The 24,241-nt window shown below is 37.1% G+C and overlaps 2 protein-coding genes across 4 annotated transcripts in view; both read left to right on the plus strand.

Annotated features, from left to right (window-relative positions):
• Window positions 1–24,241, plus strand: part of LOC112054493 (calaxin) — a 292,161-nt gene that overhangs the window by 154,859 nt on the left and 113,061 nt on the right. The gene's annotated exons all lie outside the window — the stretch shown is intronic.
• On the plus strand, window positions 17,798–22,332 carry LOC112054485 (low molecular weight phosphotyrosine protein phosphatase). 3 transcript variants are annotated; one of them, XM_024094281.2, is made up of 5 exons: window positions 17,798–18,140; window positions 18,681–18,811; window positions 20,476–20,663; window positions 21,249–21,410; window positions 22,042–22,332. In XM_024094281.2, the coding sequence occupies exons 2-5, from the start codon at window positions 18,772–18,774 to the stop codon at window positions 22,135–22,137; spliced, it is 486 nt and encodes a 161-aa protein (XP_023950049.1). In that variant the 5' UTR covers window positions 17,798–18,140; window positions 18,681–18,771; the 3' UTR covers window positions 22,138–22,332. The 3 variants fall into 3 exon arrangements, with proteins under 3 accessions (XP_023950049.1, XP_023950048.1, XP_023950050.1); XM_024094280.2 differs by lacking the exon at window positions 17,798–18,140 and adding an exon at window positions 18,268–18,395; XM_024094282.2 differs by lacking the exon at window positions 17,798–18,140 and adding an exon at window positions 18,457–18,601.

Genomic DNA, 24,241 nt, shown 5'->3' on the forward strand with positions numbered 1-24,241 from the left:
TTCATAATCTTCGTGATCTGAGTTCTTGTAATTTTCCTCCCATTCTAACGAATATTTGCTGGTTTCACTTTATCCGACCAGACTAAATAAGGGAGAATCGCGACATATGATAGACTGCGAGTAGTTGTTACAAGGAGGTGTTTATATCTGCCGCGCCTCGGACGTCACATCACGGTTCAACATCAATAATGGACCGAAATTTACTAGTTTTATACGTGATACGCTAGTATTGTTCGAGATTGTAGTTTTCTCTTATACAGGTATATATAGTTCTGAGTGACCCCCTGTTCTAACAGTGGGAAAATAAGCACAGCAGCTGATGCTAAAGCTTCCATGATAACGCCGCTTGCACAAAAAAAACAATAAGAAAATGTAAAAGAAAAGCAATATGAGATAAGATAATATATTTCAACTACCAACCCTATAATACATTTTGTCTGGAGTTTCAATATAATTCTCTTTTTGAAAAGAACCAGCCATACTTCGAATATGCTTTATGGTGTCGGCTTTATTTGGTGGAGGCTGGCCAGTCTAAATAGGTGCTATCCTAACTGGTTCTGTGAACAAAATGAACTGAATGAATGCACGTAGCACAACTTGTTTATTCCTATTTCTGTTGACATGCAGCAATGCTGTGTCTGAATTGAAGGATAGGTTTGGTACGATTGCTTACGGTCTTAGAACTAGCGATAGCCAAACATACTTCATTTTATGAAGGCTGTTTTTCAACCTATGCTCCTACTATAAGTAGACAATAATGCAGTTTGGACTGTGGTTGCTTTGGAAGATAACAGGTAGGGGAAAATTTAATATATTCCACGATTCCATTTATTTTTTTATATTACTCAGTTAAGCAGCAGAAATAAACTGCACTCCGAGTCAAATAGGTTGGCATTGACCTTTGGTAGTTAAAGCAGCAGTGACAAAGTTTTTATCAGTGTGCCCGCCGATCGTTTTTGCAAAAAGAACAATTAACTGTACTTCATAAAAACTAACTACACCGCAGTCCGTAGATAGTATAAATTGTTCTATTGGTGATAGACTATCGATATCCTATCGAGCGGCAGCTACATTTCTAGCCTAATAAAGATAAGTGACAAATCAAATGATAATTTTCAAAAACGATAGCGATCAAACGACTCAAAAAAGACAATAATAATTTTAAATAGTTAAAAAGACCGTAAAACACGCTTTTAGCACGCACTAAAAATTACAAATATTAGATTTAAGTCACGGGACTATTTTTTTCGTATTCCTGACGGCAAAGCCTTTCATTTGATATCCATATCATGGGGGTGGATTTCAAACAGCTACTCTGCCATCTTAGGAAGGCCGCCATATTGGATTTTTAATGACGTTTCTTAGCTAGTCATGTATCGTCATCAGAACTCAGAGCGTATGCAAAATTTGATCCTAATCGAAAACCGGGAAGTGGGTCAAATTAAGATTCCAAGATGCGTGTAATAAAAGTATAAAAATTCATCAAGAAGCTTTTCAATGTGTGACAAATTTTTTAATTTACGAGTACGATTAGCTGTGTAGAATTAGCGAAGTAGTCATGTATTTGAATCAAACGGATCTGACTGTTCTGGATTTCCTTGGAACTTTTGGTACGTTAACGTTAATTTACTTTGAATGCCTTTTTTAGGAGGAAAATATCCTCATGTACACCCTGAACCGGATAGTGCCGGTCTTCTACCGGCTAAAAAAGCCCCTCCTGACCCAAAGGCGTTGGTGTTCCTGCCAATTCGGCCTCCCACCAACACCTGTCTATGTATCACCGTGCTCTGTTTCTTTCTTGTTGGTCGCATTTTTGGCTGGTGGCTAGTTACCACCCTACCGGTAAAGACGTACTGCTAAGAATTTTTTATTTTTAGAAACTGAAATGGGTCTAGAGTTATATCCTACACTATACAAGTTAGCCTACTTCCATCTTAGATTGCATCATCACTTACCATTAGGTGAGACTGCAGTCAAGGGCTAACTTGTAAAGAATGAAAAAATGTATGTTAGCGCCAGGGCTCGACTCTTTCGGAACTCCTATACGTTTTACAACCCCTGGAACGCTGTTATGGATCCATTTATGAGGCTACAGCAAATAAATTAGACAAAATCTACCGCGTATAGAGTTCAGCACACTATTTGGTATATTTTCAATTTTGTATTGGATGTGGGTAGGATTGAGTTAACTTACCGGGTTCAGACCCTCCTTGTGCAGTTGTCTGGGGGCTGGCAGGCAGGTATCCCCTGATTAAAACAGAAACAATCATCATTATCATCATCGCATCAGCCGATGGACGTCCTCTGTCGGACATATAGGTGTTTTATAGGGACTTCAAAACACAATGGTCCTGCACCATCTGTGAACGTCCAACGACCGCGTGTTATGTCATCAATCCACCACTGTCTGACATCAGTCGAAATAAATACTTGGAAACACTAGAAATTGTTTCAATTGCAGGTAAAATACGCAAACATGAATAAAGATCCATGTGGAATCGTTTGACAAACCAATTTAATCAAACACTCAAAATTCTTTGGGTAAGTTTTTGGTTGTGTAACTTTAAGACTTATTTAATATAGGTATAAATACGACAATAATTTAATTATTAGGTACTTTACTATAGTGTTACTTATAGATAATCCGAAATCTATTACCAATTTTTATTATAGCTTTGACATTGAACATAAATCCTAAAATTATTCAAACTAACTAAGCACCAGTTTTTCCATGACAATCTAATTCAATTCAATTTCCATGACATTGAACTAGACCGTCTGAAATTAGCAGAGAATTAGATGTGATGACGGTAACAAATCGCACAATACCTGTAACTGAGTTATCACTCGCAAACCTTGACGATGTCGGAGCAGAACCAATACAAACATGTGCTAATTGTGTTCAAAGCAAACATATATGCATGTTGGATCAATCGGAAATAATGGACACTGAAAATTAGCACTAATGTCGTAATGGTTAAGGCTTAAAATCAATTATCAATCGATAAACTGCATCCTAGACTGTAAGTGATATAAACAAATCTATGTACACATCAGAACATACAAATATGAATCTTAAAATTAGCATATTATGGTTTAATATTAATTGAAAATTAGATGGCGATATAGTTCAATTACATTAGTAACATCATCAGCAATAAGTTTCTTCAGGCTGAAGGCATTTGTTTGTTCGGCCTTTAGTACAAAAAGTTGTGTAACGGTATCTTATCTTGGAGTAGATTGAGTTTAGAAATGCCTCGTTGGAACTTTGGTTAGTTTCTATGGTTTTGGACCCTTAGTTCGATTCCTTAGTCGGACTTTGTAAAACTGCGATGAGAAATTAAGGATCCAAAAATTCTCAGTAGCAGCATAGAGTTGTTAAGTTAGTTTTGTTAACACTCGATACTTCAGAAAACACCAGCCGCTCAGAAATTGCTTTTCTGACGCCTTTCAATGTCATCTTTTCATTAATTAATTGTTACCTAGTAATTTTAGCCCACAACTAATACGTTCATTGTAAGTTGGCATAGTTATTAAATTTTTAATGTTATTACTCGTTATAATCATCATCATTAACAACCCATATTCAGTTCACTGTTGAGCACAAGTCTCCTCTCAGAATGAGAGGGGTTAGGCCTTAGTTCACCACGCAGGCCCAATGCGGATTGGCAGACTTCACACACGTATAAAATTAAGAAAATTCTCAGCCATGCACGTTTCCTTACGATGTTTTTTTCATTACCGTTTATCACTTTGTGTTTACTACAAGTTAATAAAAGATATTTAATTATCTTATTGACAAGTTTTTGTACTAAATAAATGGGATTAACGAATCACGAATTCTAAAATTAAATTTTACTATATATTTTTCAAACAATATACAAATATAAACAAAAAAAAAAAATGTATAGAAAATAAAAGCGAGTCGTAATTATATGTATACAAATCGATCAATATAGTATTTTTTATCATTTGTTGTTTTCTGAAACTACTAATATTCATTCTTCCTCAATCTCCTCGTGCATAAACTCCCCAATAGAATCGTCTTCTTCCTTCATAATCATTGGTTCTACAATAGTTTCAACGATTGGCTCTAGTGGTGCAAATGTTACTGGTTCATCAATTATATTTGCAGTAGTTTCAGTTTTGTCGAAGTCTCCAGCATCTTCGGCATCTTTGTCATCTATTGAAACGTTGACTTTTTGTTTTTTGAAATTTCCATCAGAACTTTTGTTGTCTGATTTCATGTTTTCACAATTGTTTCTGTAAAAATCAAATTAACATATCAGTACGGGTATTGAAGACGAAAAAAAAAGCTTAAAATGTTTAGAAATCAAACAAAAGACTTGAAATAGAAAAAATAATTAGAGTAAAGTATAAAATAAAAAAAGAAAAATATACTTTAAAAAAATATAAAATAAAACGTACCCTTGAGAAATAACAACTGTTAGCATAGTGCGTTTTAATGAATGCTCGTAGAAGCATTAATTAAAATGCATGGTGGCAAGTATTATCGATCATGGATTGCTCTGCTGTGGCTATTTCTGTATCCAATTTACTTCAATTAGTAATTAAATATATTATTGTCACTAACATCGTAATGCAATGCATATTTTGGAATCAAGAAATAAATAATAATTATTAAAAATAAATTAACAACAAGACCCATGTTGAAATAAGTTTTCATTTAACCAAAACTTTTCATTTGCTACCTATATATCATCAAAGTAAAAAAAAGCTAAATCTAAAGTGTGGTATATTTATCTAATTCACGACACCTATCTTAAAATTGAGTTGTACCTATCAAAGATTTGTAATAAACATATGAGTTTGTTAAAACTACTATCAATCAAGCACAAAGGACTTGTACATTATTATGTTACTTTTTCATCAATGCTAAGTTATTTACGAACTTCTGGTGGAATTCATCAGAGAAATAGGACGCAAATCTTCAACTGATCACAGGACGCCATTCTATAGTATAAAATCTATATAAAATCATTGCATAGTGTACTCGTAAAATTTAAACAGTAGAACATAGACGTTAGGTTTTTCCCATTTTCCTAAAATCCCATTACAGAAGACAAATATATTGATAGATGTATACGTAAATACGTAAATGTCAGGGATAAAGTGCGGATGGGGCGTTTAATGCCGTGCCAAGTGCCATCGTCACTGGCATTTGGGAATGTATTAATATTTTATAATTCCGAGCCCAGGATTCAGAAGCCGGGCAACTAGACAGCTGATTTTAATGATCCAAACTGTTGGAATGAACCCAAAACTCGTTTCTAATAACAATCATTATTATGGGAAGTCGCTGTTTGGCAGGTTAGATTTGTAATTATTATTGTAATGATATTTTTAGATTGTGTTAGCTGGGAGAGCTGGCTGATATTATTGGTAAAATAAACATTAAGATATAAATCGGTGCTTAATTATAGCTAAGGATTTAGCAAAATCACTTTTTTCAAATCTAGCGACTGACCTGCAGGCTAATTCACTATCATTGACGTACTTTTACGTCTTTGATTATATGTAACAAATGTCACCCGGTGCCTACTGGTGGATATCAAACAGTAGGTGGATGACATTCCTCAATTATATATATTTTAATAGGTTATTAATAAAGACTAAATCAGTGAATAGACCAACTGGTATGTCACATTGTAGGTTGTCCTAGTTAATTATAAAAGTGAGACCACCAAACCAAACTTCTATGTAGGTTCCAACTTCAGATATGTGGTATATAGATAACTATGTGGTTTATAGAGATACGAGTAACTATGACGTACCTACGCTATACAAGATAAGTAATTTTGCAATATGTATCTACCTACTAATATACTATACTGTCTGAGGAGGCTAGGCGTTAATCGAGATTAGGGATGTCGCAAATTTTAAAAAGAAACGATATTATTATTAGCTTTCATTAATCACTGTCTTATAATAATAATTAATCATTATGTTCAGTAGTTTTCTTGGCATTTTTTAAAACGTATTATAATTAATTATCACAAAACTATATCAATAAATAATTATAATTGGGGACCTTGTCTTCGCCGGCGAAGACGCTGTGTAGCTTGTGTTTCTGTTGTCTGGGAAGCATTGTCGCTCGCGTTCGTTATGTCATCGTCAGGATCGTAAAGGACGTTTTTTGGGCGTCTAGATCTACAATCAGCATTGAAATCGGGGGTGTAGTTGCAAGCCTCAATTCGTCGTTGTTATTGCGTACAAACCACGGAGCGCCCGTGGATTGACGCATGAATCGGTTCTGATTTGTAATTTTGACTGATTGATATATTGGGTTAGTTATTCTGTCAGTCGGGTCATAAGTCTGTAAGTTTAGTTGGTTTAGACAGTATTATAATTGTTTTTAGTAGATTACCAATTTTAATTTATCATTGCTACGAGTAAGTCAAGACGGGGGAGAATCTAGAGATATAGAGCTTAATATCGAGGAGTTATCCTCATAAATAAACGTCAGTGATGCCAGCCAACGTTCCTCAGAAGTCCGGGATACAATAAGTATGGTCAATATCATTACCATTTTGACATTTGATATCATTAACATTCGTTCAAGAAACATTATCACACTAAACCCGGCAACCCACGTAGGAGCAGCGTGGTGGGTCTAAGCTCCATATCCCCTCTCCTATAAGGGAGGATTTTGGGCAGTTAAAATGATGATGGCAGCCCTAACCAAGAATCCAATCACCGCTTCCTGTTAGCTTCGTCGTGGGCCGATCTCGTTCGTTAGAGCTCAGATCGACAAGACGGTATAAATCTACTTTTATGTCTAATTTTATCTAAACTTTCATTACATTCGCAAACTGCAATCGGATTTACTACCGGCGCGGCGGTTGGCTATAACATTTCTCTTTAGAAATTAGAATTTTATTAGATAAAGCGTTCTAATAAAAACCAATTTAGAATATTGTTTTAATTACTACTTTAGACTTTCAAGTCTTAGAGTTTACTTATATTTATAGTTTTACCTTAACTTAAGCTACAGATGTTTTTATTTTATTCTTTACAATCTCATCTGATGGTAAGTGATGATGCAATCTAAGATGGAAGCGGGCTAACTTGTGAAAATACACATCCCTTTCGGTTTCTACACGACATGATATCGGAACACTAATTCGCTTGGCGGTACCTAAGTCTCTGCAGGTAGAGTGGTAACTAACCACGGCCGAAGCCTCGCACCAGCCAGACCTGGCCCAATTAAGAAGATTTCACTCGGCCCAGCCCAGGATCGAACCCAGGAAATCCGTCTTGTAAATCCACTGCGCATACCACTTCGCCACGGAGGCTGTCATAAATATTTTTCGCCATGGTTTTTTTAAGAATAAGTGCTACTTATTACATATTAAGAACAATATATCTACCTGTTTTCCTCCAATTAGTCGGAAAAGACTGTTAGGATCGAACCACCACCTCTCGGTGATTAATGCCCCTTTCGTCGTTCATCGTTATCAACCCATATTCGGATCACTGCTGAGCTCGAGTTTCCTCTCAGAATGATAGGGGTTAGGTTAGGCCAATAGTCCACCACGCTGGCCCAATGCGGATTGGCAGACTTCACACACGCAGAGAATTAAGAAAATTCTCTGATATGCAGGTTTCCTCACGATGGTTTCCTTCACCGTTTGAGACACGTGATATTTAATTTCTTAAAATGCACACAACTGAAAAGTTGGAGGTGCATGCCATGACATGTGCCCAGAGAAACATTACAGCTTACCAATTGGTTTCTCGAGCAATCAGGAATAATAATTACGACAATAAATCTCAAATTACAAAATAAATTAAAAATAATAAATTCAAATTCAAACAAATTAAAAATTAAGAATTTATTTTTTATCACTGTTCCCTTTATCACTGAGCTATTGAGACTTAAACATATCAATCAAATTATCCTGATAAAATACTGCTACATTTTCCATTCAATTACATTGAATACTAGACAAAAAGTCTAGTCAAAAAACGAAACGGGAAACAGAACACAAAATAAATTTACCGAAAATAAGTTATAACATTAACCGTGTGGAATTTAGTGCAGTAAACAAGTTAGACAGACAGACGGCAAAAACGCAGGAAATAGTGTGACTAATAGCGGCAGCAAAAAGTACTGATGGGTCGAGAGCTTGCAGTAGTCACACATACCTCATTTTTATTTCTTGAAAAAAGTATATTTGCCATATATTTTTTTTTAATATGACCAATATCCAAATTCCATATCCTTCTAATTAATCGGAAATCGTACGTAATACCCATATATACCATAGGTACCTAAGTACGTAAATTATGGAGTTTGGACCTTGATGACTTAGGAAGGTACTAAGTTTCAAAGGTCCAAATCCTCGATTTTCCAAGTATAAAACGTATTTTTTTATATTTTTTGCTGCATATAATGAAGAATCATTCTTCTAGTCGACAGTCCATATTTTCGAGGCAACCCTTAACTTATCAAGAAATCCATAAAAGAAGAATAAATTTCAGTTAAAAAATCTCCCCGATTTGCAAAGTGGTCAACTTCGTAATCTCCTCTATCTTTCGCAAGGCGATATACATAGTTAAAAAAAATCTTAAACAGTGTTTTTCGAAGGGTTCGAAGGGGAAAGCAATCACAGTCCAAACACTATAATTGGCTACCGTACTATAGGTAACTAGTTTACTATACTTAAGTAAATAGCAGTGGCGAAGTATAGAATTAAGTTGAAGTTAAGCCATCCCGAAGAAGAGGAAATTCATATAGCGTAATACATACACCAGTTTCTCATATATCTAGATATACAGTACAACAATAAATGTGCATAGATTTTGAAAGGTAACCCAGCAGGAATCAGCTTGAATGAACTCTTCGCCGCTGTTAAGTAGTACGGTTAAACCATAAACCATAAAGTAAACTAAAACCACAGGTTGCCAAAACTTCTTTCCCAAAATGAGGTAAGTCTGACTATGCAGGCCCTCGGCGTATGAGCTCCGACCCAACGAGCCACGACACGTCACAGATCATCATGGCTGTAGCCTTGAAACCGGTACATTCATTGCGCACTTATTTTTGTGTTCCTTCATAGGACCGTGACCCGTAATGAGAGTAGTATGACTCAATAGTCACATTATCATAATCTGGTTTTAACAGCCTATTTTCAACAATGCGGGTTTGCGGACTTAGGGTGATAAATTGACTTATTTAACGATCCCTAACACTATCAGACGTTAATGATAATAGTAACGAAGGGTTAATGTAATCTCCGAGGCATGGAAGAATACTTAAACGAAGAAAATTTTCAAAAATACTCCCTGTTTGTGCTTAAAAAGCAACGTAGGCAGCCAAGCTAATAAAGTAAAAGGCATTACTTATCAGCTTTGGATTCAAAGCTTCCACAATACAATAAACTATTCATAAACTCGTACAAAATTCAATAGACAATGACCTGCTAGTAGACTTTCTTTGTGAAACGAACAGTTGTCACACAATGCACCTCAGTATTTTACTTAAGTAGTTCAACTTTAATAAGTAGGTACCTATGTTCACTACACGTGGATAGCTTTCATATATTTTTTTTCTAGACGGTTGTGACTTTGAATACAGACTGTGTTTTCCCAGAACAACACTTGCAATACGGTACAGTACCTACCCATATTATGGAAATGCTTCTACTTAGAACGGGGTTCTAGAAGCTCTCCTATAATTTAAACCCATTACTTGTCAATTAACGAATAAACACAAAGCCGTGTTTAGTTCTCTAATGGAAAGTTCTAAAAAACTTAACCCATAACTTGCCTTATCGGATTATGGACAAAACTGAGTTCCCTAATGGAAAGTTGTACATGGAAGAAGTACGAATAGAACACAAATAGCAGTTTTATTTCTTACTGTGAAAAATGACATTTTTAGAGATGTCTCTTTGCTATAGTTTAATAAATTCTATGCGTCTTCTTCTTCTTCTGTTTCTTCAAGAGTCAGCCAGTCAGATTTTGTGATCATCCCGTAATGCTCATGGCGATTTTTAAACAACACGGTTCGCCAGTCTTTTGCCTTTTCAGATCCGATATTTATCCTGACGCATGATGCATCTTCCAAACAAACAATAAATAAATGATTTAACTTTGTAAAGCGTTTGATCTTTCAGTCTAAATCCGTAGAGTTATATAAGACTGAGCCGTTAAACTCTGCGTACTCCCGCATCGACTCGATATCGTCTATCGACCTTACGGGATTGGCGCCGAGCCAGCGCAAGCGTCTCCTTCATGTCACACAGAGTCAGATAAAAACGAATCAGAGTTTCAGCACTGCTTTGGAGGATTTTCACTTGCGATTTTCTGATTGTGTATTTGCTGTAAGCTTCATAAAGGGATGACATCAGCGACTCTGGGGATGGAACAAGCACAGCATCGTCACAGCCAAGCCCTTGGGCTAAAAGTACTTGAAGGAACAGCACGTTTTCAGTAAATCGATTTGAAAAACTTCAAGACCAATGACCGATGAGATAATGGTTTTAAGAGCAATAAATAATACTCTGATATCTTTATGCCACTTGCTAGAGCTTTTTAGAGCTTTTACAAAATTATAGGCCTGCGAAAAACGGACTACTTTAGCGGAAAATCCAAAAATTGTTTGTACTCGACTAAAATACTAAAGTAGTCCGAAATAGGCATTCGTTTCACAGGCGGAGGATATGTAGGAGTTGGATATTATGTCAGAATTGTTACATCATGGTGGCTCTTCTACTTAAAATCAGGTCATCTACTGATCCTAATGATTGATTTTCATTGTTGATCATCAGATTTATAGATTCTTAGTTCAGATAATTTCAGGAATTTATGATTTCTATATTGGTTGTGTGATTGAAGTCTAGTCTGATTACCGAAATACGAAAAAAGTTGTATTCATTGCAGATAATTCATCTAAAATCAAATAAATTATCTTTCAGTTCAACAGACTGATAGACAAAAATTGTAACAATCAAATACAATTAAAACTCTTTGACCAATGGGTTATTAATTACGTTAATGATGATGATAATGACGTAGGTACCTACTTTATTATTATTATTAATCTGTCGCCCGCTGGATATAAATCCTCGAGTTGTGGACGTTTTTAGTGTTCCCGAAGCGATTTGAATAACACAACAGGAGAGCTTGATTACGAGTGCCGCTGGCTGAGTTGCGGTAGTTTATGAAATGTTCCCGCGGCTTAGTCATCAGGCGGTGAGTCGGAACACCGTGGGGTTTTAGTCGGTTGAAGTCCGACATAACCTTCTTGCCTCCCCGTGGCGAGAAGGTATCCATGAGGATTTCCCCACGATAAAAAAAAAAAAAAAAAAAGGTACCTACTTTATTGTAACACATCTGTGGCATGTACTTAAAACTTACGTATTTATATCTCAGCGCGCAAAGCGACTGCAAAAACCGATTAGCTTCGGGTTATTTTATTTTATTTGCATTAGATACGCTTAGTGTCCAAATGGTTAATGATATAATTCGAGACGTGAAAATACTTTACGTCTCACTAGTCCGAAAAAGCACTTTGTAACGCGCGCACAAAATTGTAGCTTATCCGCGTGAAACATGCTTCGAACTTCGTACTTGCACTTTGAATTTTTATTATTTTTAGGTAACTGCATGAATCATTTTAGTAAAAAAATAGTTGTGTGTTGAGCATTATTATTCGTCGATTGACGTGCAGTCCCTTTTATTTACTCTTATGATTAAACTTGAATTCTTAGAATCGCTTGCTCGGCGTTTAATAAATGTACGTGTATATTATGTATTTTGTGGTACAGCAATAATATTTTGCATATTATCTTGATCACATTAGCTTTGCGAACTTTGTGAACATAAGACGATATTTTTCTTGAATAATATTAAAAATCACTGATGCGACGGTTCGTGTCGTACTGACTCGAGAATGTATTACTTTTTGAATTTCGTATTTGGAGCGGCTACGACACCGTCGTGTTCCGTACGCTCCATCTGTATATTATTGATGAATCTGTGGTCTAGCATTAGAATATCATTACCTAAACCCTTAGGCTTAAAAAGACAGGAAGCTTTTGAGATTCCATTCCTGAGACTCCCTGCGACTTGGTTGCCCTCAGCGCGGCTACATGCGCCCGCGCATCGCACGCTATTTCGAAGCGCAGGGCGACAACCCCGGCTAGGCCGCAGCAGCGCCAGACAACGCACAGAAGGTTACGCGTTTCCTTTCCTACTCCTCTTGTTTTACACATATCGCGTCCCGAGCGCGGTGGTATTCCGTGCGGAATTTTGGAACTGCTTCGGGATAAAACTAATTAGACGTTTAGAAATCTATAAAACGATCGGTGGTGGCCTAACACATTGTAATTATTATCTATACATATTATGAAATATATACCTACACGGTATCAAACGGTGAAGGAAAAACATCGTGTTGAAAACTGCATATCTCAGAATTTTCTTAATTCTGAAGTCTGCCAATACGCATTTGGCCAGCGTGGTGGACTAAGGCCTAACGCCTCTCACTATGAGAGAGACTCGTGCTCAGCAGTGAGCCGAATATGGGTTGTTAATGATGATGAATATGAATCAGTCTTTTCGCAATAAACTTAAAGATTACTGAACGGATGTTCATGGTTTTCACCAATAGGACTACCCAATATTTTAATTCTGTGCTGAAAATTGCTTGAGAAACGCACAGTGACGACGGCCTCCGTGGCGCAGTGGTATGCGCGGTGGATTTACAAGACGGAGGTCCTGGGTTCGATCCCCGGCTGGGCAGATTGAGATTTTCTTAATTTGTCCAGGTCTGCCTGGTGGGAGGCTTCGGCCGTGGCTAGTTACCACCCTACCGGCAAAGACGTACCGCCAAGCGATTTAGCGTTCCGGTACGATGCCGTGTAGAAACCGAAAGGGGTGTGGAGTTTCATCCTCCTCCTAACAAGTTAGCCCGCTTCCATCTTAGACTGCATCATCACACTTACCATCAGGTGAGATTGTAGTCAAGGGCTAACCTGTAAAGAATAAAAAAAAAAAAAAGTTTTTAGCATCCCTAATAGTAAGCCTTCGTGATCCGGAGCCACACACCTATGTAAACCACTGGATCAGCGAAACAGTCACCAACGAGACCATCATAGTTTTGTCACAAAATCTCTCAAAACGAGTGAAACCAGGTGAAACCAGGAGTTCGCTGTATCTTTATTCGTGCTACATCATGGAATCTAAACATGTGGCTGACGATGAGTTGTGTAATGTACAGCCACGTGCAAGTTGTGGCGGTAGTTTTTCTTTAAATTATTCATTGTTGATTGTTCGCTGAATTTATAAACCATGCGATCGATATGAATGGTTTACAAATAATGTATTGCTTTCTTAGCCTTGGCCGCGTACAGTTTATTCATCAATATAAGCCTATTTTACGATCGAAAGCTAGAAAAAAATATGGCAATGACAGATCTTGATCACGTGACCTGTCGTAGCAAATGTCATTCCCATATTTTTCTAGTTTTCGAAGCGTTTGCGATCGTAGAAAGAGAATCGATGTGCTACTTAGCTACAGGGGCAGACCTCCATAAAGGAGAGGGGATATGGAGCTCGGACCAACCATGCTGCTTTAGCTGCTAGTAGTCTTAAGGTGATAAGGTTGATTACCTATTTGACGTTCATTATCAGATATTAATTATAATGACTAGCACCGACAGCTCAACGTTATTGTGGCCACAGTCAATAAAAACATAGGTATAAATAATGAATCAATAAGCAAACTAGGGTAATACTACATGTATAGAATAAGTGTTTTCACTACTCTTGCTCATAAACACTGTCATATTACCACTCCACAGCGGGGCTAAGCAATTCAGCCTCTAGGGGCTAAAATTATTTTTTTTTTTTTAAATTCTTGTCTGTTACGAGTACTAGCCAAGTACAGACAAGAATTAAAAAGAACAAAATTATAAAGTAATTTTGTTCTTTTTAATTCTTGTCTGTTACGAGTACTAGCCAAGTACTAGCCTACTATAAAACGTAGGAGGTTTTATTCGAAAATAGAATCATTATAGGTAAGGCCCCTAGAGGCTGAAATGCTTGTTTAGCCCCGTTGTGGAGTGGTAATATGACAGTGTTTTTGAGCAAGAGTAGTGAAAATGTAATTTAACCCATACAAACATGATGAATAGTTTTAGTGGAAATAACAGACAGCACAGTTGAAACCTTTTAAATATTTAGGTTAATATGGGCATACAAATAAAGTAGGTATAGTTGTATCTATATCAGTATGGAGACATGTATATCTAATCATTAGATAGAATGACAACTGGCTAATACTCATGTACCTACTATTGGTATTTTATTTTTATATATTTGACCTTGCCATTGAAATCAATTTTCAGGGTTAGGTATCGTGATTACCTGCACGATCTAGATTTAATTCAGACACTATTTGTCTTTATAAAAACATCCCCCTTCCCTCCCTTGGCGTTTTAACTCTTGATCACCAGCGTTAGCTTAGAATAATCTTCTAGTGGCAAAGAGAAAAAATTGATAAGATGGAAACCAGGTACAGTATATCTGACCTTTTTATAGAAGAAAGATTTGTTTGTTTGTATGTTTTGAATAGGCTCTGGAACTACTGACCCGATTTGGAAATTTTTTTAAATATTGGGAAGATACACTATCCCCGAGTGCTTTAAGCTATATTTTATTCCCGTATTCCTACAGGTACGGGAACCATACGGGTGAAACCACGCGGCGTCTGCTAGCTTAACATAAAAGTTTCACGCTAGTTTCATGAGATGCACATCGCTACAAATTTATGCATACAATTGCATACATCTATACTAATCTATACTTCTATACTAATATTATAAAGAGGTAAAGTTTGTAAGTTTGTCACATTCTTTAAATGGGGTAATCTTCGGAACTACTGGTCCGATTTTAAATGTTTTTAACCAGTAGAATGCTACATTATCGGGGAGTGCTATAGGCTATATTTTATATTGGTATCATATATATTAGCCGCGTTATCACAGTTTTTGTCATACAGGTCATACTGAAAATCCTCTTAAACAGACTTATTCGCATGCGCTGCCTTAACTATTGTGTAAAATTGAAATTAATGTATAGAGACTTTATGTATCTTTAAAAGTTCTACAAAAAAGTCCGCGACACCATATATCTATCTTCTATATATTAGCAGATATAGTACTTTTTGTGTTTTAAAAATTATTAATTTTATATACCTACTTAGGTTTACGTCATTATTTATACAACTAAACTTTAATCCTTATTAAAATAAATTATTTCACAAGGATATTATGGAGATAAGATTTGCCCTTTACAGTATGTTAATTAGTTAAATAGTTTCGGAGATAGTACAACATTTCTAAAAGACGCAGAAATTCCGCTATATGACGTCCGGCGCTTTCAGTTACGTAGTTCCCGTTCCCGTGTGAATATGGGGATCAAACATAGCCTATGACACTCGCGGGTGTAGGTAAGGTAGGGGTAGGGTAGGGATAGGTTTGGGGTAGGTTTGGGGTACGCGGACGAAGTCGCGGGCGTCCGCTAGTTGTCTATAAAGCGATAAATTCAAATTTTACAGCTTATGCTATTTCAGTGTGTGTTAACAACCGCGAGACAAAGAGATCTATGTCTAAATCCGGTGTTGCCATTTAGAGACATCAGTGCCGCACGCGGGTTACTAAAATAGTTAAATGCGCCTCGAGGGGGTTAAACAGTAGGGTGACAACTACGCTGCATCATTACAAGGATTATTTTATTAGTTAATTCAGATCTATAGTGCTGACCTGCGACCAACGAGATACCTCGTTAGGAGCCAACTTTAACCAACTGAAACTAGGACAGCTTTGCCGCCATTGGACGACATATTGTCTATTTTTCTTCACTTAGTCGCATATCATTGCTGGTAACTGTAGTTCTAACGACTATTTTAAGGGTCTAATACAGGGGCCGCCCTCTTTTGTCTCATCATAGAGGGCATTTTCGGAGCTTAAAACTGCTTTGCTTCCATGCTTTCGCATGCAGTTGCTCATTCCCACGCTCCTACCTCAGGAAGTACGGCAGATATATAGAATTAGGACTATGGTGCCTAGGGGAGGTTCAAACCCTCAACCTTCTAAGTATAAAGCGTAATTGTTTTATACTATCCTCGCCATACTGTACGAGATTATGTCTGCAATCAGCAGTGACTTAGCAACTGTTTGAAAAACTTTGATAAAGATCAAACTTATATTTTATCTATAAATATGGCCACGACCATATTTATAGATAAAATATAAACAATGACTTCTGCTTAAAGTTCTGCTTAAATTAATGTTCAAATGATATAGGTCTCTAGAGCTAAAGGTTGCTTCGTAGCTACGAGTAAATGTCTGGCGAATCATCATCTCCTTTCCCTTATCCCACTTAAGTGGGGTCGAGTAAATGTCTGGCGTATCATCATCTCTTATCCATTGCCAATACGAACGTATGGCAAACTTCAGGCTGTTAAGACCATGACGGTTAAAAACGCAATGAAACATAATAAATTCATATTTACTTGCCAGTTATATAAAGGACGAAGAAGGGAATTAAAACATGGTGTCCCTATGAACACGTAGCCCCATATATAATGTCCACTGTGACATAAACTGCATCAGTGTCCTGGGAGTTCGTCCTACGCAAATAAAACGCTCCGTACTGTGGGTGCCACGAATGGATGCTTTTAGATAAATTTAGACTAACTGCATCTGCAAACAATCTACTGCTTCTATGGTCCAATGTTCAGCCTATTTGGCTTCAGATTACAAAGTTCGGAGTTCGAGTCCTGGCTCCAAGTATTGGGTAGAGCAATGAAATATGGTACTTATCTACTTAGCTTATCTTCTAAGTTTTCAGTAAAGGATCTCAGCCCCGAGTTAGAAAGTTGGTGGTTATTTCATCTACGTGTCTCGGAGAGCACGTTACGCCGTTGGTCTACGAAATTATCATTGACATATTTTGGTGGTGATCGTTAAAGGGTCAGCCAAACATCACCCCAAGTCCGATCCGACAATCCACTTTGGAACAGCGTGGTGAGTATAAGTTCCATTTCTCTTATTGAGGCCTGGCCCTTAAAATAGGTACCTAGTTAAAATAGACTGATTATGATTACTTGTAAGACAATTTTTACCGTGTCCGTTTTTTTAGTCATAAAAATATAGTCTATAAATAGTACGTAATCAATATTGAAATAAATGTACAAACACGATGTGAAGCACATAGAACGGAACCCTCAGTGGAAGCGTCTGGATTTTTGGTACCTGTCAACTCAATTGTTGTTAATTAGACCAGGCGCTGTAAGAAGTTGAATGTGCTTCGTGGAAGTCGATTCGTAAGCGCGACGACAGCGAGGCGTAAGTGCGGCGTAAGCGAGCGTAAGATAAGCGCGTGGGAAGTCTGTCCCGAGAATTTGGATTACATTACGTTTTCGTAACGTAATCCAAATCCTTCTTATCATAATATGTATTGTGTTTAATAGTATGGAGTTTCATACAAAGAATACTGGACGGCGCTAGTTGGTTATGACTTGTGGTGCTGATCCCTATCCGAGCTGATACGTGTACTTATGACTTTTATGAGAATAATATAGAGTTAAGGATTTTTTGATAAATAATTTAGGCTCAAAAGGGCCTCACTCCTGGGGAACTCAGAGCTGTGTAAAATGTTTAAGAAAATATTTAGCCGTCGCGTCTGTCACAATAACATTGTCAAATAAATGTCAATTTGACAATGACTTTGACAGAACATTGTTTTGGTTTGTTCACGGTTTGGTATTTTCTGTAAACAAATTAGAGCCCCTGCTGACTTACAACTTTTAGTTTCTGTTTTAGTTGGCCGATTAAATCGGCCGAGTGTGAAACCGGTATAGCGTTTTATGGCACCGCGCATACAATGATATACCTGTTTTAGGGGGCTCAAACAAATCAATAAAAACCGGTATGCTAACAGGAAAACCATGTTAGTTACAACTTATAAAACGAACCGTGGTATTTCCCATTCCCATAGTCTACTTTTACCACTGTTACATACACGCACCACGAAGATTTTGAATAAACAATGAACGTTTAAAATTATTTAGTGAAATTTAAACTTTGCTTAGAACGAAAGTGCTGGTAAGTTAAAGTTGCTAACTTGTTTTAGACCATAGATTTTACCCTAAATTATTGTATACCGTTGTAAACAACAAAACCAAAGTGAATCTGTTTTATTTTCACTATTACGCAATGTGTTGCAAAAATCAATTCGTCATCTTCATCAAACACGTTTGTGCAAGTAAAACGTTGATCAAAGGGAAGGGAAATATATAAAGATACCCCTTGCATGACACATTTTAGTGGTATTCCGCGAGGCAACCCTGCAGCAAGTAGGTACGTGAGACAGCCCTTACCAAAAGTGCAAGATTGCACCCATTGTTCCGCCGCATTCCTTAATATGAACGTCACCTACTCTTTCGCCTAATGGAGTAAACAGCCACCTACTTGTAACTTACCTGTAGTTTCTATTAATAAATTTAATCGTAAGTCAAATTCTCGATTCTCGATCGAGATTCTCGTAGCGACCACATATTTTTCAGGTACCAAGCTCAAACTAATTATACTTAGTAATATAAATCAATGAAATAATATTAAATAATAATAATCTTTTGATTTCAGTGATACTATCAGAAGACAAATACTTTTACTAAATTATTTAGAGAAGAAAGGCAGAGAGTCCAAGCAATTGTCTTTCTTAGCACACATTGAAATGGATGATGTCAAAAGAAAAGCTCTGTTTGTATGTCTTGGTAAGAAAAGTCAAACTTTAATAGGTACATTGCACTCCACAGAATGGGAAAAAACACTCACTTTTAGGCATAGCTGGGCACCGTTAATCAAATAGTTAACTTCGTTAATCGTTAATCCGCTACAAAAAAAGTTAGCTTCGTTAAACGTTAAAGCGTTACATGTCGGAAGAATTCACGCAAGTTAACGTTAATCGTTAATCCGTTAATATGACTGGTTAATATTGCATTTTTATATCATTGTGTGAGATCCCCATTGGAAAAATAAAGGTGAGCACTGGGGAGAAGTGTCATAATTTGTTTTTAGTTGATTTTATGTATAATTTTAACATAAATATAGTAATTTGTTGATTTCTTTGAAAAAAAAAATCTTTCATAATTTCTTACTTGTCTAAACCTGTTAATCACGTCGCGCGGTAAATAGTAGGCATTGGATTAACGATTAACGGACTTCTGCACATTAACGGAAGTTAACGGGTCCGTTAACATTTTTAAAAGTTAACTTAAAAGTTAATCCGTTAATCAAAATGTTAACTTCGTTAATTAACGATTAACGGATTAACGAGTTAATGCCCAGCTATGCTTTAAGGTATTTAAATGTAAATAAACATGTACAAATAATTACTTAAAATATAGTTGTGCAATTTTACTCCCATGTATAAATTTGCATCTTAACATTGACTATAGTCTCATGCTAGTGTTTGTATTAATAAATATTACCATCAAAAATTAATTTTCTTATTTAGGAAACAGTACTATTTCTTTGTATAAAATATTTTCTGTGGCCTTGATAATGTAAACAAACATACATAGATACATACTAACATACATATATAAATACATAGACTGCCAAAATCATTACCCTTCCTTATGGCTTCGCCATAGTCGGGTAAAAATAGTGGCCTACACTGCTAAGGTGTGACAAATAAACAAACTCACATAACATTGAGGAGGATTCTAAAACACTTTTTTATAGTAATACTAGCGGACGCCCGCGACTTCGTCCGCGTGAAACTCGATGTAAACTTTCAACTATCCCTACCCTACCCCTACTCTACCCCCTACCCTACCCTACCCCAAACCTACCCTACCCTACCTCTACACTACCCTACCCCTACCCTGCCCTACCCCTACCTTTTCCTGAATTTTCCTCACGGAGCCCAAGACCTTTCCAACGAATGCAAAACCCTGGAAATCGGTTCATGCGTTCTGGAGTTATAGCGTCAGGAAGGAAACCGACTTATTTTTATATAGTAGATTTTATAGAATACACGTATCCTTCAATAAGCTACCCTTTTAACCTCAGACATAATTTTTAGACTGTTTCACTGGCTACTACAGCAATACTGCATAGCAGCAGAATTATGCATTGACATAACACTCTCTTAGGCCAGATTTATATTTGTCTGACGTGTCGTGTTGTGTCGCATCAGAGCAGAATCAGTTTCACACATTTTGTATGTGACACATCAGAAACTATCACAACATGTCACAACACATAAGTGATGAAGATGACTATGATACCAATTCTGTTCTAATATGTCACATCATGTCACTAGAGACTAATGTAAATCCGCCTTTAGCCAAGTTCTCACTGGGAACTCTAAAAGTAAACTTTCCTTTACATTTTCATATCAAGTTTGAATTTTATATTTCAACTTAATCAGGGAACAGTTGCCGATCGCCAATAGCGGAGGGAGTATTTCAAAAGACAGTGAACAAGATGGCACAGGGGCATCTGTGGGAGATAGACAGTGCAGGCATTGCAGACTGGAACGTTGGCTACCCACCCACCAACAGAGCACAGAACACTATGAAGAGACATGATGTGCCGTACAATAATGTGGGCAGACATGTAAGTTATTGATTCTTAAAGAATGTTAGCTATGCTTCTTATGAGGCCCATAGTTAGTGACCAAGAATGGGCGTCATAAGAAGGCTCAAAGTCACACAACGCGCGATGGAACGAGGCATGCTAGGAGTATCTCTGTTGCTTGATGTCGTCAGGGCACCTGGTGGCTGACGACATCAAGCGAGTCGCAGGTATTCGCTGGATGCAGGCAGATCAGTACCGTGATGTTTGGAAGTCCCTATAAATGACCTATGTCCTGCAGTTGGGCTCACTGTTGAGACCTTGTCTCCTCTCATCAAATAAGAGGGGTTAGGCTAATAGTCCATCACTCTGGCTCAATGCAGTTTCGATGTTGTTCAATAACCACTAATTCCAGTGAAAAACCTTATGAACTAGTTTTTGCTATTTCAGAGATTTGCCTGGACAAACTCAGATGAAAAAATGAAAAAAAAGCTCATTTCCATAATGCCTAAATAACTTTAAGCACTTAATTATGTAATTATATTGTCTAAACAACTATAAGCAGGCTAGAAGTTTGATGCATGCTGTATTTAGTATGGATTTAATAACATGTTATTGCTTCACCAGATAACGCTGGAAGATTTCAACAATTTTGATTTCATATTCGGCATGGATGAGAGCAATATGAAGGACCTCAGAGAAATGGCACCTGAGGGATCTAAAGCCAAAATATTTTTGCTGGGAGAGTTCGACCCAGAGGGCGAGACAATCATTAGAGACCCTTATTTTGTAAGTGTTCCTTATTATATGAATTTATATTATATTAGTTAGTTATTTATATTATATTTTACCTCACATACTCATTATTCATCTTCATAGTAGTTCGAAATTATGTTACCGGAAGCCCCTTGTATAACAATCTACTATTGTTATCTGTCTGTTCATTTAGACATTGAACATAATAAGAAAAGTAGGTACATGTATTTTTTTTTATTCTTTACAAGTTAGCCCTTGACTAATAATCTCACCTGATTGTAAGTGAAGTAGCAATCTAAGATGAAATTAGGCTAACTTGTTAGGAGGAGGATGAATATCCACACCCCTTTCGGTTTCTACACGACATCATACCGGAACGCTAAATCGCTTGGTGGTACGTCTTTGCGTGTAGGGTGATAACTAGCCACGGCCGAAGCCTCACACCAGCAAAAAATCTTAGCCAGTATCTTAGCTTGTATGTCTTTAAGTAATTTATACTTGAGTGTTTAGGATCAAGCCATTTTTTATTCATAATTTGCAATACTATTTAGCGTTTGAACTGTAATTTATTAAATAGAAGCAGGTGTTACTTTGCAGAGGTACATTATGAATAGTGACAAAGTTACCGCTAAGACTGACAAATAAAAAGTATTTTGTGTTTCAGGATAACCACGCAAGAGGTTTTGAGAAGTGCTACGAGCAAGTTGTGAGAAGCTCCAAGGGATTCTTGGAGTGGTTGGCGCAAAGGGACGATATGTGATACAATAGAATATACAGGTTTTGAGAAGTGCTACGAGCAAGTTGTGAGAAGCTCCAAGGGATTCTTGGAGTGGTTGGCGCAAAGGGACGATATGTGATACAATAGAATATACATCAATATTTATTTATTTATACATATTTACAAATATTTTTTTTTTATTATTTTTTATATAATAAAGATGTACTTAAATGGTAATATTTTTTTAATTATAGACTTAGTTTTAATTTCTAGAGATCATGTTGTTAGTTCATTTTAATTTATGTAATTTCGGTTAGAAATTATTGATAAAATAAATATAAATATAATTGAATAACTGTACATACCTATATTTTGGACTTTAACACACTATTTAACCCCAGACTCAAATTATTAGTCTGTGTCATGGGTTTAGCAGGGCATGTAGTCACGTAGCACGTCGATTATCCTTCTACAAACGCTAACGCTTCGAAAACTAAAGATAAAGATACTTTCTATTGGTCAAAATTTTTTTAAAATTTGATTTGTGGGAATCGAACCCACGGCCGTGGATGCAGAACACTGGCCCTAAAGTGGGTCGTTAAAATAGGCTGATAATTATGCAGTGCTGTATTTACATTTACCGCCCCAAAGCTATATTATAAAATGTTTGCTGCCCCAACTGATCTCAAAATTAGATCCTACAGTGTTCACAATAGCGTAAATTCCTTTTTTTTAGGGAATAATCTACTTTTTAGTTTTTAAAACGTTTTGGGTATATTTTTTAGATAAGAAAAACAGAGCTTTGTTTTTACTGCATTGGCTACTTATATGGTTGGAGGTGCATGCCCCGGACCGGATTCGAAACCCACCCACCCACCATCCGGAATCGGAGGCAGAGGTCATATCCACTGGGCTATCACGGCTCTATTTTTCAGTTGTGTGCATTTTAAGAAATTAAATATCACGTGTCTCAATCGGTGAAGGAAAACATCGTGAGGAAACCTGCATACCTGAGAATTTTCTTAATTCTCTGCGTGTGTGAAGTCTGCCAATCCGCATTGGGCCAGCGTGGTGGACTATTGGCCTAATCCCTCTCATTCTGAGAGGAGACTCGAGCTCAGCAGTGAGCCGAATTTGGGTTGATGACGACGAATTATATGGTGTGCTGGGCTGAGGCTAAATAAGAAAGCCCGATAACTGCTATCACCGTAATTTTGCCGCCCTAAGCTTCAGCTTTTTCAGCTTCTATGGTAGGTACATCCGACACTAATGATGATTTCTAAAGCGCATAATTATCACAGTACCCTATCAATGAGTAAGTAGAGACAGTACCCGTAGTAATTGGCCGCCATTGTACCGCGGCCGTAGCTCGTGGGCAGACCGCTTAATGCGTTTCCGGCGGAGACTTGACTCATGGCGCAGTCACGACTTCCGGTGCGCGGTCAGATTGCATTGGCAACAGAGTGCAGATCGATTTGTTAAATATTTGTTAATCCTTTTGTATTTAACGATAAGACAGTCTATATCTATCTAATATATAAAATTATCGTGTCACAGTTTTCGTTGACATACGGCTCCGAAACGGCTTGACCAATTTTGATGAATTTTTTTGTGCATATTCAGTAGGTCTGAGAATCAGTCAACATCTATTTTTCAAACCCCTAAATCCTAGGGTAGGGTAGGGGTATGGTATAGGGATAGGGTAGGGGTAGGGTAGCTGTAGGGTAGGGGTAGGGTAGGTTTATGGTATAGGGATAGGGTAGGGGTAGGGTAACGGTAGGGTAGTTGTAGGATAGGGTAGAGTAGAGGTAGGGTAGTGTAAGGTAGGGATAGGGAAGAAGTGCAAAAAAATAAATTAATAAGTCAAAGCGAAGCTTGAGCGGGTCCGCTAGTTTATTTAAATATATAAACATCTCGTGTCACGGTGCTTGTGGTAGCACTCCTCCGAAACGACTAGACTAGAGTCCGGAGTTGGGATGTTAGTGGTGTTTCGGAGAGCACTTTAATGGTAGGCATCGTACCTATACGTATCGGACGCATCGCATCAAACGGATTTCTAATTTTACGGTAGATAAAATCAGTTCGATGCAGATCAGTGGACGCACTTGTATGATTTTCTTTACAAAGAATAATAACGTTATCATCC

The sequence above is a fragment of the Bicyclus anynana genome, chromosome 1 (assembly GCF_947172395.1).
Source record: "Bicyclus anynana chromosome 1, ilBicAnyn1.1, whole genome shotgun sequence".
Classification (NCBI taxonomy): domain Eukaryota; kingdom Metazoa; phylum Arthropoda; class Insecta; order Lepidoptera; family Nymphalidae; genus Bicyclus; species Bicyclus anynana.

Coding starts and splice junctions, on each gene's coding strand:
- LOC112054485 (XM_024094280.2), top strand. CDS start 18,349: ATGACACATTTTAGTGGTATTCCGCGAGGCAACCCTGCAGCAAGTAG. Junction 20,664..21,248: donor ACAATAATGTGGGCAGACAT/GTAAGTTATTGA, acceptor TTGCTTCACCAG/ATAACGCTGGAAGATTTCAA. Junction 21,411..22,041: donor TCATTAGAGACCCTTATTTT/GTAAGTGTTCCT, acceptor TTTGTGTTTCAG/GATAACCACGCAAGAGGTTT.